At 51.7% G+C, this 14,130-nt stretch overlaps 1 protein-coding gene across 4 annotated transcripts in view; it reads left to right on the top strand.

Annotated features, from left to right (window-relative positions):
- LOC144481888 (natural resistance-associated macrophage protein 2-like) overlaps nt 1-14,130 on the top strand; it is a 113,810-nt gene that overhangs the window by 81,800 nt on the left and 17,880 nt on the right. For all 4 annotated transcript variants that reach the window (XM_078201047.1, XM_078201048.1, XM_078201046.1 and 1 more), the window contains one exon: nt 11,296-11,382. In XM_078201047.1, coding sequence (XP_078057173.1) covers nt 11,296-11,382 — 87 coding nt within the window. The remainder of the gene's footprint in view (nt 1-11,295; nt 11,383-14,130) is intronic.

Below are 14,130 nucleotides of genomic sequence, written 5' to 3'. Positions count from 1 at the left end.
CTTTTTATCTTGTCTTTTCAGCAACAAATGCACTCAGGTTTTTTGAGCTTGCTTGTGTATACCGTGCATTGGGAGGCCTAACAAGAGTGTCTGTTGCTGGTTGGTGGTATTAGTCAGAGGTGCTATTTTCCATTTGGCTGCAGGTAGCTAATGATTGATGTACTGGACGGTAAAGCCTTTGTTCACTCATGTTGCAAAGCCTCATTGTGAATTGAGAAGGAAAATGTTTGGACTCCCCCTGATGGCTGTGAATAATTGTGATGTATTGAACAAGGGAGACCAGAGGATACGGCATTCTATCCCTGCTTTGTTTATTGCCCTGAATTAGAACCCGGGTGCATTTGGTCACTGTGCAGTGAGCCAGAAGTTTTCCTTTTTTATCTGAGTGGGTCAGCATGGGGAAGCGACCAAGTTCCCTCGATCCTATTCCCAATGCTGACCCACTCAATCCCGCTCGATCCTATTCCCAATGCTGACTCACTCAATCCCCCCTCGATCTTATTCCCAATCCCGACTCACTCAATCTCCCTCAATCCTATTCCCAATGCTGACTCACTCAATCCCCCCTCGATCCTATTCCCAATCCCGACTCACTCAATCCCCCTCGATCCTATTCCCAATGCTGACACACTCAATCCCCCCTCGATCCTATTCCCAATCCCGACTCACTCAATCTCCCTCGATCCTATTCCCAATGCTGACTCACTCAATCCCCCCTCGATCCTATTCCCAATGCTGACTCACTCAATCCCCCCTCGATCCTATTCCCAATGCTGACTCACTCAATCCCCCCTCGATCCTATTCCCAATGCTGACTCACTCAATCCCCCCTCGATCCTATTCCCAATGCTGACTCACTCAATCCCCCCTCGATCCTATTCCCAATGCTGACTCACTCAATCTCCCTCGATCCTATTCCCAATGCTGACCCACTCAATCCCGCTCGATCCTATTCCCAATGCTGACTCACTCAATCCCCCCTCGATCCCAATCCCGACTCACTCAATCCCCCTCGATCCTATTCCCAATGCTGACTCACTCAATCCCCCCTCGATCCTATTCCCAATCCCGACTCACTCAATCCCCCCTCGATCCTATTCCCAATGCTGACTCACTCAATCCCCCCTCGATCCTATTCCCAATGCTGACTCACTCAATCCCCCCTCGATCCTATTCCCAATGCTGACTCACTCAATCCCCCTCGATCCTATTCCCAATGCTGACTCACTCAATCCCCCTCGATCCTATTCCCAATGCTGACTCACTCAATCCCCCCTCGATCCTATTCCCAATGCTGACTCACTCAATCCCCCCTCGATCCTATTCCCAATGCTGACTCACTCAATCCCCCTCGATCCTATTCCCAATGCTGACTCACTCAATCCCCCTCGATCCTATTCCCAATGCTGACTCACTCAATCCCCCCTCGATCCTATTCCCAATGCTGACTCACTCAATCCTCCCTCGATCCTATTCCCAATGCTGACTCACTCAATCCCCCCTCGATCCTATTCCCAATGCTGACTCACTCAATCCCCCTCGATCCTATTCCCAATGCTGACTCACTCAATCCCCCCTCGATCCTATTCCCAATGCTGACTCACTCAATCCTCCCTCGATCCTATTCCCAATGCTGACCCACTCAATCCCCCCTCGATCCTATTCCCAATGCTGACTCACTCAATCCCCCCTCGATCCTATTCCCAATGCTGACTCACTCAATCCCCCCTCGATCCTATTCCCAATGCTGACTCACTCAATCCCCCCTCGATCCTATTCCCAATGCTGACTCACTCAATCTCCCTCGATCCTATTCCCAATGCTGACCCACTCAATCCCGCTCGATCCTATTCCCAATGCTGACTCACTCAATCCCCCCTCGATCCCAATCCCGACTCACTCAATCCCCCTCGATCCTATTCCCAATGCTGACTCACTCAATCCCCCCTCGATCCTATTCCCAATCCCGACTCACTCAATCCCCCCTCGATCCTATTCCCAATGCTGACTCACTCAATCCCCCCTCGATCCTATTCCCAATGCTGACTCACTCAATCCCCCCTCGATCCTATTCCCAATGCTGACTCACTCAATCCCCCTCGATCCTATTCCCAATGCTGACTCACTCAATCCCCCTCGATCCTATTCCCAATGCTGACTCACTCAATCCCCCCTCGATCCTATTCCCAATGCTGACTCACTCAATCCCCCCTCGATCCTATTCCCAATGCTGACTCACTCAATCCCCCTCGATCCTATTCCCAATGCTGACTCACTCAATCCCCCTCGATCCTATTCCCAATGCTGACTCACTCAATCCCCCCTCGATCCTATTCCCAATGCTGACTCACTCAATCCTCCCTCGATCCTATTCCCAATGCTGACTCACTCAATCCCCCCTCGATCCTATTCCCAATGCTGACTCACTCAATCCCCCCTCGATCCTATTCCCAATGCTGACCCACTCAATCCCCCTCGATCCTATTCCCAATGCTGACTCACTCAATCCCCCCTCGATCCTATTCCCAATGCTGACTCACTCAATCTCCCTCGATCCTATTCCCAATGCTGACCCACTCAATCCCCCTCGATCCTATTCCCAATGTTGACTCACTCAATCTCCCTCAATCCTATTCCCAATGCTGACTCACACAATCTCCCTCAATCCTATTCCCAATGTTGACCCACTCGACATTCCCTCCGGATCCCTACCTTCGCCGATATTGCGACCATTTCTCTCTCTTGAAATCTACCGTCATCAGCGCTCTGCTCAGAAAAATAACCCCCTTCCCCCTCCATCCTAATAACCTACCGCCCCATCTCCAATCCCTTTTCCTTTCCAAACTGTTTGGCCATGTTGTCATCTCCCGAATGCGTTCCCATCTTTCCCACAACTCCATGATTAAATCCCTCCAATCCGGTTTCTGCCCCTGATTCCGAAATGGTTCTTATCAAAGCCACACGTTTCATCCTGTGTGACCGGGACGAAGATAAACTCCCCCCTCGGCCTTCTCCAGCTGTCTGCAGCCTTTGACCTGGTTTGACCGCTCCATCCTCTTCCCGCACCCTCTCCACTGTTGTCCAGCTGGGTGGGACTGCTCTCCCCTGGTTCCATTCTTACCAATCTCATCACAGTCAGAAAATCACCGGCAATGGCTTCTCTTCCTGTTCCTGCACCGTTCCCTCTGGTGTCCCCCGGGATCTCTCCTGGACCCCCCCAACCCTCCTATTCCTCATCTCCACGCTGCCCACTCAGTGACATCATCTGAAAACGCAGCGTTAGTTGTCCCGTGTACACTGACCACACCCAGCTCCACCTCACTCCACTCCTCCTTTAATTGTTGCTAAATGATCCGACTGCTTATCCCACACCCAGTGCCAGATGGGTGGAAATTCCCTCCAATTCTATATTGGGAAGACTGAAGGCATTGTTTTCAATCCCAGCTCCAAACTCCATTCCCTAACTCCATCCCCCTCCATGGTAACCAGTCTAAACCAGTCTCTTCACAATCTTGGTGTCACACTTGACCCTGTGATGAACTTCTGACCACAAATCCACTCCATCGCGAAGACCGCCCATTTCCACCTCCGTCACACCGCCCGACTCCACCCCTGTCTCAGCTGATCCGCTGCTGAAACCCTCATCCGTCCCTTCATTACCTCCAGACTCGACTGTTCCAACTCACTCCCGGCTGCTGTACCACATTCCACCCTCTGGAAACTTGAGGACATCCAGAACTCTGCTGCCCGTGTCCCAACTCACCCCAAATCCCGTTCCCCCCCCCCCGCACCTCACCCTGTGCCCGCTGACCCACACTGGCTCCCGGCCAATCAACATCTCGATTATAAAATTCACATTTTCAATTCCCTCCATCACCCCACCCCCTCCCTATCTCTGTAACCTCCTCCAGCCCCTACACCCCTCCCTATCTCTGTAACCTCCCCCAGCCCCTACACCCCTCCCTATCTCTGTAACCACCTCCAGCCCCTACACCCCCTCCCTATCTCTGTAACCTCCTCCAGCCCCTACACCCCCTCCCTATCTCTGTAACCTCCTCCAGCCCCTACACCCCCTCCCTATCTCTGTAACCTCCTCCAGCCCCTACACCCCCTCCCTATCTCTGTAACCTCCTCCAGCCCCTACACCCCTCCCTAGCTCTGTAACCTCCTCCAGCCCCTACACCCCTCCCTATCTCTGTAACCTCCTGCAGCCCCTACACCCCTCCCTATCTCTCTAACCTCCTCCAGCCCCTACACTCACTCCCTATCTCTGTAACCTCCTCCAGCCCCTACACCCCTCCCTATCTCTGTAACCTCCTCCAGCCCCTACACTCCCTCCCTATCTCTGTAACCTCCTCCAGCCCCTACACCCCTCCCTATCTCTGTAACATCCTCCAGCCCCTACACCCCTCCCTATCTCTGGAACCTCCTCCAGCCCCTACACCCCTCCCTATCTCTGTAACCTCCTCCAGCCCCTACACCCCTCCCTATCTCTGTAACCTCCTCCAGCCCCTACACCCCTCCCTATCTCTGTAATATCCTCCAATCGCCTACACCCCCTCCCTATCTCTGTAACCTCCTCCAGCCCCTACACCCCTCCCTATCTCTGTAACCTCCTCCAGCCTCTACACCCCTCCCTATCTCTGTAACCTCCTCTAGCCCCTACACTCCCTCCCTATCTCTGTAACCTCCTCCAGCCCCTACACCCCTCCTATCTCGGTAACCTCCTCCAGCCCCTACACCCCTCCCTATCTCTGTAACATCCTCCAGCCCCTACACCCCTCCCTATCTCTGGAACCTCCTCCAGCCCCTACACCCCTCCCTATCTCTGTAACCTCCTCCAGCCCCTACACCCCTCCCTATCTCTGTAACCTCCTCCAGCCCCTACACCCCTCCCTATCTCTGTAACCTCCTCCAGCCTCTACACCCCTCCCTATCTCTGTAACATCCTCCAGCCCCTACACCCCTCCCTATCTCTGGAACCTCCTCCAGCCCCTACACCCCTCCCTATCTCTGTAACCTCCTCCAGCCCCTACACCCCTCCCTATCTCTGTAACCTCCTCCAGCCCCTACACCCCTCCCTATCTCTGTAACCTCCTCCAGCCTCTACACCCCTCCCTATCTCTGTAACCTCCTCAAGCCCCTACACGCCTCCCTATCTCTGTAACCTCCTACACACCTCCCTATCTCTGTAACCTCCTCCAGCCCCCGACACCCCCTCCCTATCTCTGTAACCTCCTCCAGCCCCTACACCCCTCCCTATCTGTGTAACCTCCTCCAGCCCCTACACCACTCCCTATCTCTGTAACCTCCTCCAGCCCCTACACACCTCCCTATCACTGTAACCTCCTCCAGCCCCCACACCCCATCCCTATCACTGTAACCTCCTCCAGCCCCTACACCCCTCCCTATCTCTAACCTACTCCAGCCCCTACACTCCTCCCTATCTGTGTAACCTCCTCCAGCCCCTACACCCCTCCCTATCTGTGTAACCTCCTCCAGCCCCTACACCCCTCCCTATCTCTAACCTACTCCAGCCCCTACACTCCTCCCTATCTGTGTAACCTCCTCCAGCCCCTACACCCCTCCCTATCTCTAACCTACTCCAACCCCTACACCCCTCCAAGATCTCTGAGCTCCTCCAATTCTGGCTTCTCTCGAGCATCCCTGATTTTAATCGCTCTGCCACTGACGGCCGTGCCTTCAGCTGCCTGGACCCCAAGCTCTGGAACTCCCTCCCTAAACCTCTCCGTCTCTCTCGACCTCACTTTCTCCCTTTTTGCCACTCCTTAAAACCCACCTCATTGACCAAGCTGTTGATCACCTGACCTAATATCACTAGTGCCTGATTTATAGCAGTCCCTTGAAGTGTTTTATTACATTGAAAGTACAAAAAAATGGTTCCTGTTGCTTGTATATCTAGCCTCGGAATGTTACGGTCAGCGTTAATGGCCCTCCTGTTATCTGGTCTGACATTCGGTGACTCAGCAGCAGCTTGGAAGGAAGGCTGGGATCTTTCTGGTCAGGGTGGGTTTGGATCATATCCAGCAGCATACTGAGTGTATTGAGACACGTTAAAGACCCTCTCCCTCTGGCCCTTGGGGTTTCCTGTGCCCCACAGTACCTGTAGCTGAAAGCTTCGTTGGTTAACATCCCCTGGGGCTAATGTGAACCCTTCACCCCAGCTTTTCTTGTGGTGCCCAGAGTATGGTGTGTCTGAGGGGAGCTTTCTGTTATTCATCCAAAAGCAAATTGATTGAAACCTTTAAGATCCCGAGGTGGGATTGACGGGGTGGATGTGGAGAGGATGTTAAGAAACTACAAAGGGTTGTGAATGTAGCCCAGTCCATCACGCAAACCAGCCTCCCACCCATTGACTCTGTCTACACTTCCCGCTGCCTCGGAAAAGCAGCCAGCATAATTAAGGACCCTACGCAGTCCGGACATTCTCTCTTCCACCTTCTTCCATCGGGAAAAAGACACAAAAGTCTGAGGTCACGTACCAACTGACTCGAGGGGCGGCACGGTGGCACAATGGTTAGCACGGCTGCCTCACAGAGCCAGGGACCCGGGTTCAATTCCCGTCTCGGTCGCTGTCTGTGCGGAGTTTGCACGTTCTCCCCGTGTCTGCGTGGGTTTCCTCCAGGTGCTCCGGTTTCCTCCCACAGTCCAAAGATGTGCGGACTAGATGGATTGGCCATGCTAAATTGCCTCAAATGTCAGGGGGACTAGCTAGGGTAAATATTCGGGGTTACAGGAATAGGGACTGGGTGGGATTGTGGTCAGTGCAGATTCGATGGGCTGAATGGCCTCCTTCTGCACTTTGGGGATTTTCTCTGCTGCCATCAGACTTTTGAATGGACCTACCTCGCGCTAAGTTGATCTTTCTCTACACCCTATCTGTAATTGTAACATTATATTCTGCATCCTCTCCTTTCCTTCTCCCCTATGTACTCTATGAACGGTATGCTTTGTCTGTATAGCGCGCAAGAAACAATACATTTCACTGCATCCCAATACATGTGACAATAAATCAAATCCTCTTGTGGGAGAATCTAGAGCTGGGGGGGGGGGGCGGGGTCACTGTTTAAAAATAAGGTGTCAGGAGATGAGGAGAATTTTTTTCTCAGAGGGTGGAGAGTCTCTGGAGCTCTGTTCCTCAAAGACGGTGGAAACAGAGTCTTTGAATATTTTTAAGGCAGAGCAAGATGGAGCCTTGATTAACGAGGAGGTGAAAGGTTATCGGGGGTCAGCGGGAATGTGGGGTTAAGGTAACAATCCGATCAGCCATGTTGCAGTACTCAGCAACAATATATTCCGGTGATAAAGAAGGACTGTAAGAAAAGGGATAACCAGCCGTGGATAACGAAGAAATTAAGGAGAGTATTAAATTAAAGACCGATGCGTACAGAGTGGCCAGAAATAGTGGAGAATCGGAAAACTTTAAGAAACAACAAAGAACGACTAAGAAAGCGATAAAGAAAGGAAAGATAGGTTATGAAGCTAGGCTAGCTCCAAATATAAAAAATGATAGTAAAAGCTTTTACAAATATATAAAAAGGAATAGAGTGGCAAGAGTGAATGTTGGCCCCTCGGAGGACGAGAGGGGGAATTAATAGTGGGAAATGAGGAAATGGCTGAAACTTTAAATAAGTTTTTTTGTGTCGGTCTTCATGGTGGAAGACACAAATAGTTTACCGAATATTAACGATAGAGGGTTGGTAGGAGGAGAGATACTCAATACAATTAATGTTACCAGGGAGGCAGTGCTTGGTAGACTAACGGGACTGAAGGTGGACAAGTCCCCGGGTCCGGATGGAATGCATCCCAGGGTACTGAAAGAAATGTCAGAGGTAATAGCGGATGCGTTAGTGGTTATTTATCAAAATTTGTTGGATTCTGGGGTAGTGCCGGCGGATTGGAAAACGGCTAATGTTACACCGCTGTTTAAAAAAGGAAATAGACAAAAGGCGGGTAACTACAGGCCGGTTAGCTTAACGTCTGTAGTTGGGAAAATGCTGAAATCCATCATTAAAGAAGAAATAGCGGGCCATCTGGATAAGAATGGTTCGATTAAGCAGACGCAGCATGGATTCATGAGGGGAAAGTCGTGCTTGACGAACTTGTTGGATTTTTATGAAGATGTGACTAGTGCGGTTAACGGAGGGGAACCGGTGGATGCGGTGTTTTTGGATTTCCAAAAGGCGTTTGATAAGGTGCCTCACAAAAGGTTGCTGAAGAAGATTGGGTCACACGGAGTTGGGGGTAGGGTGTTAGCGTGGATTGGGGATTGGCTATCCAACAGGAAGCAGAGAGTCGGAATAAATGGGTGCTTTTCTGGTTGGCAGATGGTAACTAGTGACGTGCCGCAGGGATCGGTACTGGGGCCTCAACTGTTTACCATTTATATAGATGATCTGGAGGAGGGGACTGAGTGTAGGGTAACAAAGTTTGCAGATGACACAAAGATAAGTGGAAAAGTGAATCGTGTGGAGGGCGTAGAAGGTCTGCAGAGAGATTTGGACAGGCTGAGTGAGTGGGCGAGGATCTGGCAGATGGAGTATAACGTTGACAAATGCGAGGTTATTCACTTTGGAAGAAATAATAACAAATTGGATTATTATCTAAATGGAAAGAAATTACAACATGCTACTGTGCAGAGGGACCTGGGGGTCCTTGTGCATGAGACGCAAAAACCCAGTCTGCAGGTGCAACAGGTGATCAAGAAGGCAAATGGGATGTTGGCCTATATCGCAAGGGGGATAGAATATAAAAGCAGAGATGTCTTGCTGCATCTGGACAGGGCATTGGTGAGGCCGCAGCTGGAATACTGTGTGCAGTATCGGTCCCTTTATTTGTGGAAGGATATATTGGCCTTGGAGAGAGTGCAGAGAAGGTTCACCAGGTTGATACCAGAGATGAGGGGTATTGATTATGAGGAGAGACTGAGCAGATTGGGTTTGTACTCGTTGGAATTTAGAAGGCTGAGGGGGGATCTTATAGAGACCTATAAGATAATGAAGGGGCTGGATAGGGTAGAGGTGGAGAGATTCTTTCCACTTAGAAAGGAAGCTAGAACGAGAGGGCACAGCCTCAAAATAAAGGGGGGTCAGTTTAGGATAGAGTTGAGGAGGAACTTCTTCTCTCAGAGGGTGGTGAATCTCTGGAATTCTCTGCCCACTGAAGTGGTGGAGGCTACCTCGTTGAATATGTTTAAATCACGGATAGTGGATTCCTGATCGGTAAGGGAATTAGGGGTTATGGGGATCAGGCGGGTAAGTGGAACTGATCCACTTCAGATCAGCCATGATCTTATTGAATGGCGGGGCAGGCTCGAGGGGCTAGATGGCCTACTCCTGCTCCTATTTCTTATGTTCTTATTGAATAGCACAGCAGGCCGGAGGGGCCTGCATCCAAATTCGGATGTTTGTGCTCAAGATAGTGAGGATACTGGACGTAAAAGGTAAGATGCTGGAAATATTCAGCAGGTCGGGCAGCATTTGGGAGGGCAAAACAGAATTAACGTATCCAGTCATGACCTTTCATCAGGAGAAGTTAGAAATGCCAAAGCTTCTGCGTTGGTGAAAGGAAGGTTTGGGGGGGGGGGGGGGGGGTGCGGTTTGGGATAGGGTGGAAGATGGGAGTGATTAAAAGCATTTGTGGGGCAGTGGTGATTAACCAAGTAAAGAAACAAAACAATAGTCTAGGGGATGCAAGAAAAATGTAATTTTAAGATCTAAACATGTAAAGGCCATGCTAAATTGCCCCTTAGCATCCAAAGATGTGAAGGTTAGGTGGATTGGCCATGCTAAATTGTCCCTTAGCATCCAAAGATGTGAAGGTTAGGTGGATTGGCCATGCTAAATTGCCCCTTAGCATCCAAAGATGTGAAGGTTAGGTGGATTGGCCATGCTAAATTGTCCCTTAGCATCCAAAGATGTGAAGGTTAGGTGGATTGGCCATGGTAAATTGTCCCTTAGTGTCCAAAGATGTGAAGGTTAGGTGGATTGGCCATGGTAAATTGTCCCTTAGTGTCCAAAGATGTGTAGGTTAGGTGGATTGGCCGTGCTAAACTGCCCCTTAGTGTCCAAAGATGTGAAGGTTAGGTGGATTGGCCGTGCTAAACTGCCCCTTAGTGTCCAAAGATGTGAAGGTTAGGTGGATTGGCCGTGCTAAACTGCCCCTTAGTGTCCAAAGATGTGAAGGTTAGGTGGATTGGCCATGCTAAATTGCCCCTTAGTGTCCAAAGATGTGAAGGTTAGGTGGATTGGCCGTGCTAAACTGCCCCTTAGTGTCCAAAGATGTACAGGTTAGGTGGATTGGCCATGCTAAATTGCCCCTTAGTGTCCAAAGATGTGAAGGTTAGGTGGATTGGCCGTGCTAAACTGCCCCTTAGTGTCCAAAGATGTGCAGGTTAGGTGGATTGGCCATGCTAAATTGCCCCTTAATGTCCAAAGATGTCCAGGTTAGGTGGATTGGCCATGCTAAATTGCCCCTTAGTGTCCAAAGATGTGCAGGTTAGGGTGGATTGGCCATGCTAAATTGCCCCTTAGTGTCCAAAGATGTGCAGGTTAGGGTGGATTGGCCATGCTAAACTGCCCCTTAGTGTCCAAAGATGTGTAGGTTAGGTGGATTGGCCATGCTAAATTGCCCCTTAGTGTCCAAAGATGTGTAGGTTAGGTGAATTGGCCATGCTAAATTGCCCCTTGGGGGACTGGCTAGGGTAAATGCATGGGGTTATGGGGACAGGGCCTGAGTGGGTTGTGGTCAGTGCAGACTTGATGGGCCGAATGGCCTCTCTCTGCACTGTAGGATTCTATGATTCTATGAAAGGAACTGTAAGCCTCCATTTTATTTTTTTTTGTGATATTGAGAGTTTATTTTATTTATTAGTGTCACAAGTAGGTTTACATTAACACTGCAATGAAGTTGCTGTGAAAATCCCCGAGTCGCCACACTCCTGTTCGGGTGACACTGAGGGAGAATTTAGCACGGCCAATGCACCCTAACCCGTACATCTTTCAGACTGTGGGAGGAAACCGGAGCACCCGGAGGAAACCCATGCAGACACAGGGAGAACGTGCAGACTCCACACAGACAGTGACCCAAGCTGGGAATCGAACCCGGGTCCCTGGTGCTGTGAGGCAGCAGTGCTAACCACTGTGCTACCGTGTTGCCCCTTGTGATACGTCTGCAGGATTAATGAATTGCGAAAGGTTATGGCAAGGTGATTGATGTTGAACACTGAGGTTTGTGTCTCACACTTTGATGAAATGTTTTTCTTCTCTTTTGAAGCACGATGCCTGTTTCAACCAAAGCGGCCCATACTCCGACCTCTTCCCTCAGAACAATCAGACTTTAGAGGTTAACATCTACAAAGGGGTAAGTGTGGGGGGGAAACACGTTTAAACAGACAAGCGTGGCTCCTCTTCAGTTTTTTTTTTGTCCATGATTACGGGTAGAGAAAATGTTGTTTGCAAACTGGAAATCAGCTTAAAGACTTCAAAATGCACTCCTTCAAAAGTACAAATGAGCTGTTTCTAAAGTGGGGTATAGTATAAACCAAGAAATAATGAGGGCCTGTGAGAGGGCACCTCGACAATCATGGGTGATTTTAACAGGCATATTGACTGGATTATCAATTTGGCAAAGGGAGCCTCAGTGAGAGATTTCATAGTGTCTGAGGGATTGTTTCTTAAGGCAATATGCTCTGGAACCAACCAAGGAGCAGGTTATTTTCGATTTAGTATTATGTAATGAAGAAGGCTTGATAAATAGTCTTGTTAAAGATACTCTTGGAAAGAGTGATCACAACATGCCAGAATTTCAGATTCAGATATAGCAGGAGTTTTGGCGCTGGGCAGAGGACATGATACAGGCCTGAGGAAAGAGTTGGCCAAAATAGACTGGACGCAATAATTGAGGGCAGGACGGTTGAGTAATGGCGGATGTTCAGGGAGATATTGAATACCTCTCGATATTCCAAAAGCTTCAATAAGTATATAAGGAGGAAGAGAATAACTAATGTTAATGTTGGCCCTTTAGAGGACGGTACTGGTGAGGTATTAATGGGGAACACAGATGGTGGGGGCACCAAAGCAATATTTTGCCCCTGTCTTCACCGTAGAGAAGAATGACGATTTTCCAAAAACCGTGAATGCAGAGGAACTTGGTGCAATAACTATCACTGGGGAGAAGGTATGGAATAAACTAATGGGATTAAAGGCAGATAGTTCACTGGCACCTGATGGCCTGTACTCTAGGGTATTAAAGGAGGTGGCAGCAGAGATAGTGAATGCATTGGTTGTGATATCTAAAAATTCCTTGGATCCTGGTGAAGGGATATGTGAACGGGTGGGGAGGTGGATTTGAGACCAGGGAGAGATCAGCCATGAGCAGGCTGGAAGGGTTGAACTTGCCTGCTTCTGCTGCTAATTCCTGTGTTCCGAAGAATCTGCACCCAATTCACCCCAACGTCTTGCCCTCAGACTCTGCCGCTCTGTCACTGTTACGCACTCACTCGCTCTGCATCTCTACCGCACTTGCCCTCTGTATTCCAGCTTAAACGGTCTCTTGGACTTTCAAGCTTGCTCATGCTGCCACTGCCTCTCCCAAGCAAGCAAACACTTGCTCTTTTATCCTCACTACCCTCTCTCTCTGTCTCCCCCTCTCTCTCTCTCTCTCTCCCCCTCTCTCTCTCTCTCTCTCTCCCCCTCTCTCTCTCTCTCTCCCTTCCCCCCCCTCCCTTGCTCTCTGTCTCCCCCTCCCTCGCTCTCTGTCTCCCCCTCCCTCGCTCTCTGTCTCCCCCTCCCTCGCTCTCTGTCTCCCCCTCCCTCGCTCTCTGTCTCCCCCTCCCTCGCTCTCTGTCTCCCCCTCCCTCGCTCTCTGTCTCCCCCTCCCTCGCTCTCTGTCTCCCCCTCCCTCGCTCTCTGTCTCCCCCTCCCTCGCTCTCTGTCTCCCCCTCCCTCGCTCTCTGTCTCCCCCTCCCTCGCTCTCTGTCTCCCCCTCCCTCGCTCTCTGTCTCCCCCTCCCTCGCTCTCTGTCTCCCCCTCCCTCGCTCTCTGTCTCCCCCTCCCTCGCTCTCTGTCTCCCCCTCCCTCGCTCTCTGTCTCCCCCTCCCTCGCTCTCTGTCTCCCCCTCCCTCGCTCTCTGTCTCCCCCTCCCTCGCTCTCTGTCTCCCCCTCCCTCGCTCTCTGTCTCCCCCTCCCTCGCTCTCTGTCTCCCCCTCCCTCGCTCTCTGTCTCCCCCTCCCTCGCTCTCTGTCTCCCCCTCCCTCGCTCTCTGTCTCCCCCTCCCTCGCTCTCTGTCTCCCCCTCCCTCGCTCTCTGTCTCCCCCTCCCTCGCTCTCTGTCTCCCCCTCCCTCGCTCTCTGTCTCCCCCTCCCTCGCTCTCTGTCTCCCCCTCCCTCGCTCTCTGTCTCCCCCTCCCTCGCTCTCTGTCTCCCCCTCCCTCGCTCTCTGTCTCCCCCTCCCTCGCTCTCTGTCTCCCCCTCCCTCGCTCTCTGTCTCCCCCTCCCTCGCTCTCTGTCTCCCCCTCCCTCGCTCTCTGTCTCCCCCTCCCTCGCTCTCTGTCTCCCCCTCCCTCGCTCTCTGTCTCCCCTCCCTCGCTCTCTGTCTCCCCCTCCCTCGCTCTCTGTCTCCCCCTCCCTCGCTCTCTGTCTCCCCCTCCCTCGCTCTCTGTCTCCCCCTCCCTCGCTCTCTGTCTCCCCCTCCCTCGCTCTCTGTCTCCCCCTCCCTCGCTCTCTGTCTCCCCCTCCCTCGCTCTCTGTCTCCCCCTCCCTCGCTCTCTGTCTCCCCCTCCCTCGCTCTCTGTCTCCCCCTCCCTCGCTCTCTGTCTCCCCCTCCCTCGCTCTCTGTCTCCCCCTCCCTCGCTCTCTGTCTCCCCCTCCCTCGCTCTCTGTCTCCCCCTCCCTCGCTCTCTGTCTCCCCCTCCCTCGCTCTCTGTCTCCCCCTCCCTCGCTCTCTGTCTCCCCCTCCCTCGCTCTCTGTCTCCCTCCCTCGCTCTCTGTCTCCCCCTCCCTCGCTCTCTGTCTCCCCCTCCCTCGCTCTCTGTCTCCCCCTCCCTCGCTCCTGCTCCCCCCCTCGCTCGATCTCTGTCTCCCCTCCCTCCCATCGCTCGCTCTCTGGTCTC

This window comes from Mustelus asterias, chromosome X (genome assembly GCF_964213995.1).
Source record: "Mustelus asterias chromosome X, sMusAst1.hap1.1, whole genome shotgun sequence".
In the NCBI taxonomy this organism is placed as follows: domain Eukaryota; kingdom Metazoa; phylum Chordata; class Chondrichthyes; order Carcharhiniformes; family Triakidae; genus Mustelus; species Mustelus asterias.
This window is presented reverse-complemented; position numbering and strand designations above follow the sequence as displayed.